This window comes from Sorex araneus, chromosome 4 (assembly GCF_027595985.1).
Source record: "Sorex araneus isolate mSorAra2 chromosome 4, mSorAra2.pri, whole genome shotgun sequence".
In the NCBI taxonomy this organism is placed as follows: domain Eukaryota; kingdom Metazoa; phylum Chordata; class Mammalia; order Eulipotyphla; family Soricidae; genus Sorex; species Sorex araneus.
Window position 1 is genome coordinate 16770067 of NC_073305.1, and position 16954 is coordinate 16787020.

At 49.1% G+C, this 16954-nt stretch overlaps 1 protein-coding gene across 3 annotated transcripts in view; it reads right to left on the reverse strand.

Annotated features, from left to right (window-relative positions):
• The window catches only part of TBC1D5 (TBC1 domain family member 5), a 536851-nt gene that overhangs the window by 18980 nt on the left and 500917 nt on the right, over positions 1-16954 (reverse strand). For all 3 annotated transcript variants that reach the window (XM_055135278.1, XM_055135279.1, XM_055135277.1), the window contains one exon: positions 5271-5370. In XM_055135278.1, coding sequence (XP_054991253.1) covers positions 5271-5370 — 100 coding nt within the window. The remainder of the gene's footprint in view (positions 1-5270; positions 5371-16954) is intronic.

Below are 16954 nucleotides of genomic sequence, written 5' to 3' on the forward strand. Positions count from 1 at the left end.
TCGAACTCACTCCCCCCTCACAGAGAGCTGCAGACACCTTTGCTGAGCGCCAGGGAGAGAGCACAGCGCTCAGAGTTCAAGAGTGGGGGACGGGGACTGAGTTTGAACACTAGTGCTGCATGCCGCCCTGAACACTGTTGGAAAGCACTGGTTTGTCCCTGCTCCTCCCCACAGGAAGCTTAGGTTTACTGAGTTACTCCCACCACGGTGCTCACTAGGCACACCCAATTCCATCAGGCACTAACAATCCTATATTGCTTTTCTCTAGCCTTTATGTCCTTTGCATGGTTTAGCAATGTCCTTTTTGTCTAGATACAGGAAGACTGTTGATGCTATGCTTTTGTAACATGGGAGTCAATCGACTGCGAATTATATTTACTCTTGGGCATCCATCATTACTTGGCTTAAGCCTCCTTACTTCCTAACAACCCCCAAAGGAGGGTCCCGGCGAGAGACCTGGGTGGACCCAGGGCATGCTGTAAGCTCTCCTGGCACTGAAAAGGGACAAGCTAAGTGCCATAAGAAGTACAGCATGGTCATGGAATGAACTGTCATGGCCCCAAAAGAAGTAAACTGAATAAGGACCCTGCTGGGGTTAGGAAAGACTAACCTGGCCTGAGGACTGTGGTCTGGGACATATAGCGAGATGTCCCCAGGAAAAGCCAACCTTTAAACTTAATGTAATTCTTACTGTGTGGATACAAAATGACTAGACATAAATGGATTATAGCTGAGGAAGGGAGAAAGCAACACGCCCTCAGACGGAATTCCGCCCCTGAGCGGATCTCATGGTAATCCAGAGTGCTGCACCCCCAGATGAGATTTGGTCCCTGAGTTCATCCCCAAGAAGAACTTCCCCTGAAGGAGGGGCTTTCCCTCTGTTTACTGTTAGGACGATGTTCAACCCCACCTTTGTGTACCCCACCCTTCATGATTTCTATGTAACTATGCTTCCTTCCTCTGTCTGCCTGTTGCCTTTGGCCAGTCTGGGGATGCGGTTCTCGGCTTTGAACTCACAAACATGGTGAGGTACAGCTTAGTGCTGTGGCTCCGGCAACACCACGCGGCAGGGGCCGGAGCACTGAGCTGCCTGGGGAGGTTGGTCAAGTGCTCCCTGGGCACAATGCTTGCAGACCTGCACCTTCACCAACCCCAAAAGCAATAAGCAACAACAACAACAACAACAACAACAACAACAGCAGCAGCAACAACAACAACAACAACAACAACAGCAACAACAACAACATCAATAATAATATGGTTTCGGGCTGGAGCAATAGCACAGCCGGTAGGGCGTTTGCCTTGCACTCGGCCGACCCGGGCTTGGTTCCCAGCGTCTCGTGTGGTCCTCTGAGCACCACCAGGAGTGATTCCTGAGTGCAGAGCCAGGAATGACCCCTGTGCATTGCCAGGTGTGATCCAAAAGGCAAAAAGAAAATAATAATAATATGGTTTCTTGGAAATAAACTTGGTGTTAGAGAGCAGGTGTCCCGTGTCAGGTTTCAGCTGGTCTGTGTCTGATGCTAGTCGGGGCTGTACCCTTGCTCTGGGGACAGCCTGCACGCAGGGCGGAGTAAGAAGAAGATGACATCCCATGGGCAAGTTCCACTGTGACCTGCCTTTCACCCTGGTGACTCTTTTTAGGGTTCTTTTCATGTCAACTACATACTACTGTGCCACCCGTTTAATAATAATACATTTAATAATAATACATTCCCCATTTAATAATAATACACTGTGAACAGCTCCTTGGAAAAATCACGTACAAGTATTTGAATCCTTACAAAGATTGTGTTTCTGTATTGTGATCCATCACTTATGAATGGTTATTTTTGGCTGGTTATTTTACCATCTTGTACTCTCTTAATTAGGAGGGATAGAAAACACCGTCTGAAAAAAACACTAGGGCACAGAAGGAATTTTTAAAGTAAGTACAGGTCAAAATGCAAGTCAAGAATTTCACTTTGATCTTTGCATTTTTCTCAGGGTTTTGTTGAAAATGAAAGGTGCCTATAAAAGAGGGGAATGCCCTGACGCAAACCACAGCTATACTATGCAGATAAAATGAAAAATCAATTTGCAGGCTCTGGGGCCAGAAATTCTTCCAGCCTCCTTCCACCTTCTCTTCCCCTACCCCCAAACCCCTTGAAAATGCAATGCCGCTACTGATGTGGTAAAAAGAAGGGCAGGAGCCCAAGAAACAGTTCTGCAGTGATCATGCTTGCCTTGTACCAGGTGACCCCATCTGGGCCACCACATATTGTCCCCCTGTGGTCCTCCAAAGCCCTGGCAGGAATGATCCCTGAGAGCAGAGTCAGGAGGAAGTCCTAAGCATAGCTAGGTGTGGTCCCCAAACCAAAAAAAATGAAATAAAAGAGAAGTGCAGCGCTGCGAGAGAGTGAAGACTTCCTGGCTGCAAGTGTAAAAGTGAAAGGCTCACACATGACCTTCTTTTGTGGTGGAAAACTCCCAGCTGCTGGGGGCCTTGCTGTCAAGGGCTTCCCCTCGTAAGCAACAAGAACTGCGCTTTCGGTGCTGAGTGAAAGAGCAAAATCAAAGTAAAGGATGCCAGACGGTTCTGAGGTTTAAGTAAAGCTGCTTTAAAAACTGCTGTGTGGATGGTGAAACAACTTGGAAATTTCCAAACAAGATTTTCTAGGGTCCCAAGATCATTTTTTTTTTTCATTTTTGAGGGGATTCTACTTTGGTCAATATCAGAACACTGAGGTCACTTATGTTGCCAGGAAAGCAAAAAAACCCACAAAAACATAAACAAAAAACAAAAAAACCCCACATGATGGGCACCACCTTAAAATGATGTTTAAATGAAGTAAGTTGATCCCATAATTTACATTATTCATCTATAAACTGGACCGGGGCGATAGCACAGCGGGCAGGGTGTTTGACTTGCATGAAGCCCTCCGGGTTCGATTCCTCCGTTCCTCTCGGAGAGCCCGGCAAGCGGCAAGCTACCAAGAGTATCCCACCTGCACGGCTGAGCCTGAGAAGGCTACCCATGGCGCATTCCATATTCCCAAAACGGTAACAACAAGTCTCACACAGAGACGTGACTGGTGCCTGCTCGAGCAAATCAATGAGCAACGGGACGACAGTGCTACAGTGCTACATATGTAAACCATTCTTTTTGACATATTCTGCTGTTCATTTTTGTTGTGTTTTGGGGGTCACACCTGGTGATACTCAGGGCTTACTCCTGGCAGTGCACGGAGGACCCTGTGGGATGCCAGGGATCAAACCCAGGTTGGCTGCAATTCAAGGCGAGAGCCCTACCTGCTATACTATACTTGTGATCCCCTGATGTATTCTTTAGGGTGATGCTGTAAGATTTGTGTAAACTGAAATGACCATGAAGAAGCATATAAAGTTTCCCCGGGGGAGGAATGACATGTGACAGGGCTACCTGCCCGTCTGCTCATCACCCAGCTTCTCTTTGTATCTCTGTTTCTTCCTCTGGTGTCCCGTCTCCGATCATGGGAGGGGAAATTAGGCCCAAGAGAGAACAGGGCTCAGCCCCGCTGCCTGGTCACATGGTGGCAGGAACGACTTGACAGTGCTCAGGGGCACCGCCTGGATTGAAAGTCACCCCCAGAGTGCTTAGGCCCCACACAGGCAAAATATGGGCATTAGTCCTTTCAGCTTTCTCTCCAGCGCCTCTTCAGTTTTTTTTTAAAGTTAAAAAAAAAATTTCTTGGGGGGGAGGTTTGGGTCATACCTGGCTATGCTCAGGGTTTACTTCTAGCTCTGTGCTCAGGGATCACTCGCGGGAGGCCCTGGAGGACCATACGGGGTGCCAGGGATTGAACCCAGGTCAGCTGTGTGCCAGGCACGCTGCCTACCTGCTGGAGCTATCTCTCTAATATTTTAAGAGGACAGGAATTACTTGCTAGAGGCCAGACATACTTAGGCTATCGCCAAGTAATAGTCTTTGGGTGACATGCTGGGGAGACATGTGACTTCAGTCTGAGACATGTACGGAGGCGAGGCCACCTTCAGTAAAAGCCCCAGAGTTGGGTGACTTGCGGGGTCCTCCCAGCATAAGAGGACCTGGGTGAGCTCAGGCTGCTTCTCTGTCACAGGTGGGATGGCTGCACCTCGGCTTTTCCACATTTCCTGGCACACGCCAGGCAGCGTGCGGCCCTTCCCAATAGAACACACGCCTTATTTTCTGAGTGTCCAAACGATCGAAGCTAAGACAGTGGAGAGTGGGGACAGAGAGAACATTCATCCGGCTTCACGGCTACAAAAACTCTGCATTCCAAACGTTTGTGCAAGCAGCTTTGGGTGACCGAGGCAAGATGCCCATGTCCAGCTGAGGTCATTTCTGATGCCAAAATACAGAGCTTTGGGGCTGGAGCAACAGCACAGCGGGTAGGGCGTTTGCCTTGCACGCGGCTGACCCGGGTTCAATTCCCAGCATCCCATATGATCCTGCCAGCACCTCCAGGAGTAATTCCTGAGTGCATGAGCCAGGAGTAACCCCTGTGCATCGCCGGGTGTGATCCCCCCGCAACAACAACAACAAAAAGTCAAAATACAGAGCTTGCACACTTCTAGACAAGACAGTACCTAAAGATTTGCTCCTCTGACACTCCTGATTTGATAGAACCCAAGCAGTCAGAAAGGAGTCCTGGCCTGTGTCTCTCACACAGGTGGCTAAAGAAATGATCTTTTTAAAGTGACCACACTGCTTGGCTGCCACAGGAATCGAGCTGACGGTTTGGTCTTGACAGCTCCGCGTGGCATTTGGGTTTGAGGAAGACGTCTCCAAAGGGAGAGGTGGCAAAGGCGATTTGAAAACTTGAGTTAGGGAGTCAGAGAGCTAGTACAGCAGTAGGTAGGGCACTGGCCTTGCACGTGGTGACTTGGGTTCGATTCCCACCACCCTATCTCGTCCCCAGAGCCCACTAAGAGTGGTCCCTGAGCACAGAGCTGGGAGAAAGACTTGAGCACTGCTGGGGGAGGCCCCAAATCAAATAAAGCAAGGCAAAGCAAAGCAAAGCAAAATAAAAGGACTCCTATTTGAATGCTCTCTCTTGGATTTCCACTCCACTGATGAGCGACATAAATTCGGGAGATTTTACTTGTTCCTTCCGTTTCCTCCTCTGTAAGGGATGAGGAAAGGAAGAGAACCTGGGGCATGCCGCCGTGAAAATGAGCTAAGATAATTGCTGGAAAAATTTGGAGGTGGCGCCTCGAGGGAACGCCCGATGGAAGCTTCGCTCTGCCCAGGGCCAGAGGCACCCACTCACCGAGATGGGTGTCCATCACCTTCGCACAGTACTTGCACATGGCGTCCAGGTCATTTAACTGTCCTTGAAGGAAGGAAATCTGGGCTTCTAGCTCCTCTTCCTAGAAGAAAGGGGTGGGGGGGAGAAACATGGAAATTAAAATAAATTCATATGCAGACAAGCCCCAAAGTCTTTTACAGAAAGTGCAGTATTTTAAAGAGCTATGTGTCTTTTCATTCCTAGAAAAACAAAACAAAACAAACAAACAACCCAAAACAAACAACGCAAAGGAATGGCAAATAAACAAAATCAAACTCCTAACTGAAAGTACTCACGAAATATTAGTGAGAGTGAACCGGAGGCATGAAAGCTTGTTTGCAGTTTTTAAGTGAAGGACTGCTTTGTGCCAGGAGTACAGTTGACCCACCTCGTGTTACAAAGCCAAATGAAGAATCTTTGACTAATGAGGCGCCACCCACATTGGTGGGGCACACTGGACTTCCATGGACCACCCTGCCCAGGCAGTCGGTACAATCAACAGTAGGATTTACTGCTTACACATTCGGAAAACTAAAGATTTCCATTTATACAGACAAGTGCATCATTTTCTAGGTGATGATTGTCTCTTCAAATGTCCCAACACTCTTGGAAAAGTTCTGTCTCTCACGCTCATAAAAAAGACTTTTATTTCTTTTTTTGATATTCCTAAAGCATTGTATTTGTTGGACATTTCTAGGAAAAATTAAAAATTATAGGCTGAGTAGTCATCTAGCTGGTAAAAGCCAATCTCAGATAATTCCTTCCTTCCTTCCTTCCTTCCTTCCTTCCTTCCTTCCTTCCTTCCTTCCTTCCTTCCTTCCTTCCTTCCTGCCTGCCTGCCTGCCTGCCTGCCTGCCTGCCTCCCTCCCTCCCTCCCTCCCTTTTCTTTCTTTCCTTTCTTTCCGAGGAAGGCCTCCGGGAGTAGTTCTCAGGGGCTGTCCAACTGGGCCTGAGAGGTCAGTGCTGGGGCCTAGTACTGCTGTGCAGCCTGGCCTGCTGGTGCTGGGACCACCAAAGCTAATACCCAGTGGTGCAAGTGACAGGGATTTTTGTTTGTTTGTTTGTTTAATCGAATCACAGTGAGATAGAGTATTACAAATCTGTTCATGATGGGGCTTCAGTCATACAATGCTCCAACACCCATCCCTCCACCAGTGTAATTTCCCAGCCCCAGTGTCCCCAGGTTCCCTTCCACCCTCGGTCCACCTTCTCCCCACCCCAACATGCCTCTACGGCAGACACACCCTTCCTCTCTCACCCTACCTCTCTCTCTCTCCCTCCTCTCCTCCCACTCTCGCTCTCTCTTCCCCCCTCTCTTATTTTGGGAATTATGATTTGCAATACAGATGCTGAAAGGTTATCATGTATGTACCTTTACTTATTTTCAACACTCAGTTCTTGTCCAGAATGATCACTTCCGACTATTGTTATCATGCTGGACCCTCTCCTTGCGTGTGAAGACCCAGTATCAATACCTGGCACCGGGCGGGTCCATCTGACTGACACACCAGGAACAGCCTCCAAGCACCAGTAGTGAAAACCCCCAAACCAACAAATAAGCCAAAGCCATAATCAGTTACTTCTGACTACTTTGTAACTACTTTTCCCAATTAGTTTTCAATATGCTCTTGTTAAAGAATCTCCCAAGAGGCCATATGAAAAGTCACATTAGTATTCTGTTTATGCAATTATCACAAGTTGCATTTGTTATCTATCCTTAGAGATATGGAATTTACTTGGACTGTGTGTGCCTGATCCCATCGAATACATGACGAATATCCTTGGGATATCTCATATTGATTATATACTCATACAAAACTGGGAGTCTTTTTTTTTTTGGTATGAATATATAATACCTGGGACTCACTTTCTGGAATCACGTTAATATGGTAAAGCTGAGATTCCCATCCGACTTGACCTTCCTCCTTCTTTGCAGTGAAGATCACCCAGTGCCCCGCGCCCCATTCTTTAAGCAAACAGAGAGAGAGCCCCCCCAAGGGTGCCTCAGGCTCCTACTAACCACCTGGACTGCTCTGCCGCCCCCTGGGGGGTCTCACCCACTCTGGGAAACACTGACTGCAAGTCAAAAACAAAATCAGTGTTTATTAGGCCTTTGCCATCTGCCAGACGCCAGGCACAGTTATTCATCTGGTAAGTCATTTGTAACCCCGCGCTCCTGTCATCCCTCGCAGCCCACGGTACTGTCAGCCCACATTACATACAGGCACGGGGAGCTTTGCTGTCTGGGCTCAGAGCGGGCGTCTCTCTCTCTCTCCTGCCCCTCACTGACCAATCCCCCTGAGTGGCAGGGAGCTGACCTGGTTGGAACTCTGTATGTGCAAGGCACACTCCTCCCCCCACTGTGGCCCAACGTCTATTTTTATTTAGGGACAAATATTTCATGCAAAAATGTCCCTAATAAAGTTGAGATGAGGATGTGAGTTTTTCCCAGCAAAAGAGAATTAGCTTTCTCTCGTAGACTATTTTATTATTTTTATTTTTATTTTTTTTTACAGATTTATACATTTTTGTGCTCATGTTTCTCCCTTACAAAGTTCGATAACCCATCCCTTCACCAGTGCCCATTCTCCACCACCAGTAAACCCAACATCCCTCCCCCCCTCCCCAGTCCTGTCTCCCCCCACCCCACACTGCCACTATGGCAGGGTATTCCCTTTTGTTCTCTCTCTCTGATTAGGTGTTGTGGTTTGCAATAAAGGTGTTGAGTGGCCATTGTGTTCAGTCTCTAGTCTATATTTGGCCCGCATCATCTTTCCCCCACATGACCAACAACCACATTTTACTTGCTGTTCCCTTCTCTGAGTTGCCCAGAATGAGAGAACAGCCTCCAAGCCATGGTGACAACCTCCTGGTACTTATTTCTACTATTCTTGGGTGTTTGTCTTATAGTTCGTAGACTATTTTAAAGCACGCTAGCCAGGACACAGAGAAAGGAAGCTGCTCCAATTGGAACATGCTAGAATGTGGATATTCCTGTCTGAGGCTTGTTCTTCCACACAAGCAATCTCTGCTAAGGAGGGAAGAAGGGCCAGAGAGATATTACAGGGGTAAAGCGTTTGTGGCTTATATCCAGCTAACCCTGGTCCACATCTCTGGCACCATAAATGATGCCCCAAAAACTACCAGGAGTGACCCCCCGAGCACAGAGCAGGTGAGTCCTGAGCATAGATGGATGTGGCCCAAAGCAAAAAACAAAAACAAAAACAAAAACAAAATAATGAGGGAGACAGATGCTCTTTTTAAAAAACTGACTACTACGTGATTTTACAGACAAAACGGAACTGAAGATCGCTTATTTATGTACATCTTTCCAACAACACACAGATATACATGTGTAGCTAGAAAAATTGTGGCTTTTTGCTTTTTTTTTTGCTTTGTTTCTGTGTCTGGAGAAGGAGCTTGCGGAATATGTGTTGGACGCTTGACACAGAAATCAGACGTAGGAATAACTGGTGAAATGCCCACCGGGGGATGCGAAAGGCACGGTCCCTGGTCTTCCCACATCCCGAAGGCAGAGAAAGATGAGCCCTTCACAAGCTGCTCAGTCAGAGAACGTGACCCAGGTCTGTGGTGGGCGGTGGCCCCTGTGAACACCCCACTGTGCCCCCTGCACCCGACCCCTCACCCCGCTTCTGCAGAGGCTCGAGTTTCCCTGTTCTATCGGGAGGGGAGGGAATTAGAGGAAGAAGGCAGTGTCTCTTGGTTAACTCTGCTTGGCCAGACTCTCCAGAGGGGCCACTGCTGGCTTCTTCCCGCCCCAGAACACGGGCTGCCCCACGCACTAACCGGCGGTGCCCATTCCCGCACTCCTGGAATCTGTCCCAGACAAAGCAGGACAGGCCCAATTGTGCTGCTGTGAGGCAAGCTTAAGAGTCCTTCCAGGGCTGGAGCTAGAGGATACAGCAGGTAGGGCACTTGCCTTGCTTGCAGCTGACCTGGGTTGGAAACATACGGTCTCCCGAGCACCGCCAGGAGTAATTCCTGCGCGTAGAGCCAAGATGACTGAGCATTATAGGGTATGGCCCACAAACCAATAACCAAAGAAGTTCATCATCATCATCATCATCATCATCATCATCATCATCCCGGAAAAAAATAAAGTCCTTCTGACTTTGTTTTTCACTAGAGAGGAAGAGTTATCAGATTGTCCAGAAATCCAGGCTAGACCACTAACACACACACACACACACACACACACACACACACACACACACACAAATAAATAAATGAAAGAGGGGAGAGAGCATGGGGAAAATAAAAGATGCCCAGCGGACAGCACTGGTTCTAAACAGGTGTCTGACCTGTTTCTGGGCCCTGGAGTCCGATGCAGCTAATGTCAGGGACCCACCCAGTCAGCAGCACAGAGGGCAGAAGAGGTGCCCAGTGAGCCTTGTACAGAAGCCTGGCCAGAAGCCAGTGAGACCTACAGTGCAGCTGCTCTGAGGGGTGGAGTTTTCTTTTGGGGGGGGAACCATCCCTGGTGGTGCCCAGGGGTTACTTACTCCCAGCAGTGCTCATGGGATCAGGCGGTGCCTGGGAATGAAGTGGCACTCCAGTATACAAACCATGACGTGGGTCCCCTGGCACGGGACGGGAATATTGGAGTGCTTTGTTATACACTGAAATGGTGGGAGAATGAAAAAAAAAAAGACTGATAAATACTGATAAATATACAGAAAGAGGAAATCAGACTTTGACTCTGGGCCTTGCCATTAACAAGAAGCTTCCAAGCTGGCCGCTGGGAAGCCCGAGTCCTGTGAGGAAGGAGAGAATGTCTCCGGGGATTCTGGCTGCCTCTCTCATTTCTTCTACTGGTGAGCTCATCTTTTTGATGCGTGAGAGACAGACAGACAAATACCTGTAAGAGTGCCCCGGGCTCAGATTCGGCCATTCTTTGGAAAGAAGGGGCCTGGCCTTGCCTTTGGGTAGCAAGTGGGGAGCTGGTGGCCAGGCGTGGACAGAGGGCCCTGCAGCGCACCGGCTCTCTGGCTTTCCAGCAGCCTCTCTGCATACTCTCTGCATTTCTCTCATTCGGACCAAGGAATCATTGTTTTTCGATGATGACGTTCTTGAAAGCTCCCGAGAACGCCATTTCCTCTGGAGATCTCTCCTCCCGAGATGGCCTGATTTGACTCACTTTGTTTTTCTTCCTAAACCTGGCCGAGAGGAGGCGCTTGAGAAGACACTTGTAGAAGTCACTGGCCGGGTGATGGCCGTGAGCCTGGGACTCGTGGAGGGGAGAATTAGCTCGCCGTGGACATTACTGCAGCCGTGTGTGTGTGTGTGTGTGTGTGTGTGTGTGTGTGTGTGTGTGTGTGTGTAGGGGAACTGGGGTTTCCCACGGGGCAGTGCACTGATAAATATACAGAAGTGCACTGATAAATATGCACAAGTGTACGGGGAAGCCCGGTGCTGGGGGAACAGACAAAAAGGTGTCACAAGTCTGCAGTTCCACTGCAGGTCCCGGAGGCAAGGGAAGAGCATTACGCTTGCCTGCATTATAGGACCAGCAGTATCAACAAAAAGTTCCAAGTTTAGGTCACACCTGCGCTCATGAAAAGACTTTTCTCCCCAAAGGAGCGTGCACACAAAGTCCTGCCTATGGGAAGACGGAGATGGAGACGAAGATGCCCTCCGGCCAACAGGCGGGCAGCAGAGGGACCTGGTGTGTGTGTCTCATCCTCCAACCCTTGCTCGCCCCTTCAGCTTTCACTCGGGCCTCCTGGGGACAAAGCGGATTGACTTGGAGGCAGAAAGGCGGCTTGTGAGTTAGTCCTCACCATGTTGTCTACACGCCACGAGAAAGAAAGTGCAGAGCACTGCGCTTCTGGCATCTGGGAAACAAGGGACGTTTCTTTTTCTTGGCTTATGTTCCCATCTTTGTGCACGACAACTTTTAGTCATTTGTTGTCATGAGACGGGTCCCCTGTAATGAAAGGTAAATGCCCGGCTAATTGCTTGGAGCTCCTAAGAAAACAATCAGCATGATTTTTATGTGCAAAGGAGACGGGGGCAGAGATGCTTGCTCTGTTGACTTTCCGTAGATGTCCTGCCTTGCTTTACAGGGAAACGGAAAGCGGCTGAGCGAACTCCCCTAGCGCCGCGTCCACTCATCTTGGACCAGCTCCTTCATTCCTTGGAACTCACCCTCCAGCAGCATCTCATTTTTCTTTGAGTCTGACCAATGACAATGTTGATGTCTACAAGGTAAAGATATTCACTTATGACAAACCATGGTTTGATTTACTTGCTAAACAGTTATCATTTTGACAGTCTCTGAACAAACTTTTTTGTTGTTATCATTGTTTGGTTTTTGGGCTCAAGCTTTGGTGCTCAGGGCTTACTCCTGGCTCCGTCTGACTCTGCACTCAGAGTGCTTTGGTGACCCTATGGTGTACCGGGGACCAAACCTGGGCTGGCCATGTGCAAGACAAGTGCTTTACCCACTGTATTATATTGCTCTGACCCCTTGAAGAAATATATTTTTAAATTTGGTTAAAAAGAAAGGAATGGGGTCAGAGCAATAGTACATACAGTAGGTAGGGAGTTTGCTTTGCATGCGGCTGACCGAGGTTTGATCCTCGGCACCCCATCACTGTCACTGTCATCCCACTGCTCATCAATCTGCTCGAGCGGGCACCAGAATTGTCTCTATTATGAGACTTGTTACTGTTTTTGGCATATCAAATACACCACGGGTAGCTTGCCAGGCTCTGCTGTGCGGGTGGAATACTCTCTGTAGCTTGCTAGGCTCTCCGAGAGGGGCGGAGGAATCGAACCCAGGTCGGCGGTGTGCAAAGCAAATGCCCTAGCCATTAGGCTACCGCTCCACCCCATGGCACCCCATACAGTGCCCCAAACACCACCAAAGTGATTTCCAAGTGCAGAGCCAGAAGTAACTCCTAAGTATCACTGGGTGTGGCCAAAATCAATCAATCAATCAATCAAAATTAAAAAGGCGTCTTTTCATCACCATTAACCTCCTATTACCCATCTTAGCCATCTAAGTTATTTTATAACACATGAACTTTGTATTTAAATTTCATCAACTACTTCAGTGTCTTCCTATGACTTTTTAGGCAAAATGAGGAGAAGTTTTGAGAGCTTTTCTTGACTCAGCACGTCACGGGTTAAGTCAATATAGTCATGTTTATTGTGGGGACTGGAATAATGAATGAGGCATGGATTCTGGTCCTAACCAAGTTAGAGGGGGCTAAGAGTAGACCTGTAGTCAAGAGAGAAGTCACATAGAGCCGTGTCCTTCACGATTCTGGCAGAGAGAAGATGATGTCTACTAAGCAAGGGGTGGGAATAAACGTAGATCTGGGGAGTGGGGGGGGGGGGAAGAGACAGAGTTTTTGAGGGACCTTGGCTCAGAGGAGAGGATGCTTCAAGATGCCTCAGTGAGGACGGGCTCAGTAAATAAAGGTGCAGCAGCAGAAACGGGCTGTGGGGCGGAGCCAGGCACTATTGGGGGGCTGGGCAGCAGGAGCCTAGGGCGGGCGGATGGGCTTCCGTTGCCTTCCCATCCATCCTGACCACATTTCCCATGCACATCACAGAGCCTGAAGGGTGGAACTGAGGCGGTGGGCTGTGGCCCCCAGCCCCCACACGTACCACGCTCTTCTGGATTCTACAGGCCTCAGCGCAGCCCTTCCCAGGGACTTGAGTCAAACCCCGAGGGCTGGATTGGGTGCAAAGGCAAGGCAGGAAGGGCAGCGGGGTGGAGCTCTGCTTAGCTTTCAAGTGGCTGTCCTCAGATCACAAGGGAGGCAGACGGGAGAACCGACGCTGACGCTGACGGCAGGCAGCAGGAACAGGCTAAATATAGCAACCAGAAGACAGGAAAGACGCCCCGCCTGGCTGGAGCAGATGGGTGAACAAGAAGTGGGAAGTGAAGGAAACGGAAAGTCTTGAGGAGAAAAAGTGGGAAGGTCACGGCTGTTCTGAGGAAACTGTGGTGTACACAAGGGCAAAACACACAGACACGGTGTGGATGAAATCCAAGCTGGAGCATATGGTGTATCAGCAGAGGAAGACACCACCAGAAAAGGGGGGGAAAAAACCCCACCCTACACCCCATGAAAACCACCCACAAGAGGAGTACCAAGTAGCCTGTCGGGAGTATAAAAATAAGTGAGATGGGTACGTAAAGCATCACAGTCTTGCTGGAGAACAATCTGGAGCGTGATCACAAGGCTAAGAATCGGCCTATACTTCACCTGCCACACAGCACCTCGGAGCCCAGACAGCAAAGCTCCCCGGGCCTGTCTCTGCTCTCATGTGGGCTGACAGTACCGTGGGCTGCGAGGGATGACAGGAGCGCTGGGTTACCCATGACTTACCAGATGAGTAACTGTGCCTGGCGTCTGGCAGATGGCAAAGGCCTAATAAACACTGATTTTGTCTTTGACTTGCAGTCAGTGTTTCCCAGACTGGGTGAGACCCCCAAGGGGGCGTGGCAGAGCAGTCCAGGTGGTCAGTAGGAGCCTGAGGCACCCTTGGGGGTGGGGGATCTCTCTCTGTTTGCTTAAAGAATGGGAGGGGGGCACTGGATGATCTTCACTGCGGAGGAGGAGGAAGGTCAAGCAGGATCGGAATCTCGGCTTTATTAATATGAACCCAGAGGGGGGGCTGGAGTGATAGCACAGCGGGTAGGGTGTTTGCCTTGCATGCAGCCAACCCGGGTTCGATTCCCAGTATCCCATATGGTCCCCTGAGCACCGCCAGGAGTGATTCCTGAGTGCAGAGTCAGGAGTAACCCCTGTGCATTGCCAGGTATGACCCAAAAAGCAAAAAAAAAAAGAAAAAAAGAACCCAGAAAGTTAGTCCCGGGTATTATATATTCATGCAAAAAAAAAAAAAAGCCTCCCAGGATATTCGTCATGTATTTGATGGGATGAGACACACACAGTCCAAGTAAATTCCGTATCTCTAAGGATAGATAACAGAGACAACATAAACAGAATACTAATGTGACTTTTCATACTTCCTCTTGGGACATTCTTTAACAAGAGCATATTGCACACTAATTGGGAAAAGTAGATACAAAGTAGCCAAAAGTGACTGATTATGACTTTGACTTATTTGTTGGTTTGGGGGCTACTACTGGGGCACCAGGGATGGCTCTTGAGGTGCCAGAGAGTGAGCCTGGCATCTCCCACATGCAAACGTCACACTAGCGCTCTGAACCATCTTTCAGGCCCTGATTCTGTGCACTCATCCTCAGACCCCCCAAATGGATCAGTCCTATAAAAAGATCAAGCTACTCTTCAAATAATACAATCGATGGGAAGTAGGAAAAAAACTGAAATGGCAATTTGCCAAGGAGACAAAAGAGGTGTTGATTGTAATGACCGAAAATGGATACTAAACCAAACTGAAAACACTGTAGTCTAAACAAATCTATATGTTAGTCCAAATAAAACTAAGAGTTAAAAAGAAAGAAAGAAAAAGGAAAAAAGAAATAACCTGTGAAAATGAAATTAATTTGAGTACTTTGTCCAATGTGCAAACTCTGGGCTGTAATTTGTATTTGCAGGGTAAAGTGATTTTGGCTTGTTTGCTCAGCTCTTTCTTTTGTTTTTGGGCTACACCCTGCGGTGCTCAGCACTCTGTGCTCAGGGATGATTCCGGGCAATGCTCCTGGGACTTGCTGAAGGTCAAATCAGAGCTGGGGGGCGGGGGAGGGGTGCAAGGCAGGGCGAGTGCTTTAAAAGCCCGGACTATCTCTCCAGCCCAAAAGTGTATTTTTTTTTTTTTTAAGGCTCGTAAGTGGGACTATCTTGAAGTGGGAAAGTATAGAGGGCCCTGGTTCTCCAAAGGTTGTCTGAAAACCGGTTCTGAAACAGAATTTTGGAAAGTTATGGAGCCTTCCCATTTCCCAGTACACAGAATGGTTTCCATTTTTTCAACGGAATGGAAACACATTGACTCCAAGTGACAATAAAAAAGGCCTGGTGGAATTTGGAACTGCAAGTTGATGCTGGAGGTGCTACATCTTAAGGTAGGCAGTAACATTTCTTGGCGGGTACTGCCTTTTAGATATCGCTAGTTCCACCTCTGGATTTTACAAATACTCATAAATATGGCCACAGAGTGAGCCAGCGGCTCCATTCACAGGCCGGGCTCCCCTGGGCCCGGGCCACTGCAGAAGGCCCGGCCCCCTGGCTGGGGTGATCTACACAACTCCCCCCTGCGTGGCCACTGCAAAGGAAGTTTTTATGGTGCCCACAGTGCTCTTTCCCAGCCTCCCTGGCTGACGAGACAGGCTGCTGATGCGCCAGCCGGAAACTCCAACTCCACACGCATTCCAGGACTTTCCCTACATTGCTTTTCCTCCCTGGCGAGCCGAATGCATGGCAGGATTCTGCTGGGAAGCGCAGGACCCGCTCCCACCAACACAGACTGCCCCTGCGGGATCTGTGTGCCAGACCCATTCCGCAGCCCTGGAGTCCACTCAAGGCTCGTGACTGCAGGGGACGGCAGGGGGCAAATGGTGATGACAGCTGGTCGGTTTATGTTCTGGGCCAGCGATCCTCTACCTCTGGCGTGTGGCGGCGGGCTACGCCGGGCCCTTGAAAGCCTTTGTCTAGCAGCTCTGCCAGTCACGCTTCTCCAGGGACAGATGCAGGTAACGGTTGGACACATGAAAGAACTGAATCCCCCTCAACTACACACTTCAAAAACAGTTAAGAAGGGGGCCAGGGCAGGAGCTCGGGCCTGCGTGCTGTGTAAGGTCCTGGTTTTGATCCCCAGAATGTGCCACGACATGCAACTGAAAACTAAAGTCTCATCCGTACTGCCTTTGTGCCAGCCATCCACCAAGGCAGGCAGGCCTGTGGCCTGGGAAATATCTGCACAGTGGCTGGCGCAAAGCTTCTGCACGTGGGAACTCCAGGTTTGATCCCTGGTCCCTAAGAAGTACAGGGTGTCCCCCTCCAGGCCCCCCACCCAAATAAGATGGCATGTTCTGAAGTTATTTAACTGTATCACTGTACCACTGGTCATCCTGTTGCTCATCGATTTGCTCGAGTGGGCACCAGTAACGTTTCCATTGTGAGACTTGTTGTTACTGTTTTTGGCATATCAAGTACACCACAGGTAGCTTGCCAGGCTCTGCAGTGCGGGCGAGATACTCTCGGTAGCTTGCAGGGCTCTCCAAGAGGGGTGGAGGAATTGAGCCTGGGTCTGCTGCATGCAAGGCAAACGCCCTACCTGCTGTGCTATCACTCCAGCCCTATTTCTTGGAATTCAGCAGGTAGCGTCTATTATTTAACCACAATTAAAAAAAAATCACTAGCTCCTCTTTATGATTTATAAGATGAGAAACCTGTCTTAAAATTAGACTGGCCGGGTGAGGCACAGGTCAGGACTCCTCCAGCCTGGATCCCTTCTGATCGTGTGGACCCAGATGGCTTCAGGGACCAAAGGGACTGAACTTCAGTCCAGTTCCTATCCCTCAAATGGTCCAGAGCAGCTGCAGCACTGCTCACTATAACCAGAATCTGGAAACAACCCACGTGCCCGAGAACAGATGACTGGCTAAAGAAACTTTGGTACATCTACACAATGGAATACTACGCAGCTGTTAGGAAAGAGGAAGTCGTGAAATTTGCTTCTAAGTAGATAGACACGGAGAGTAT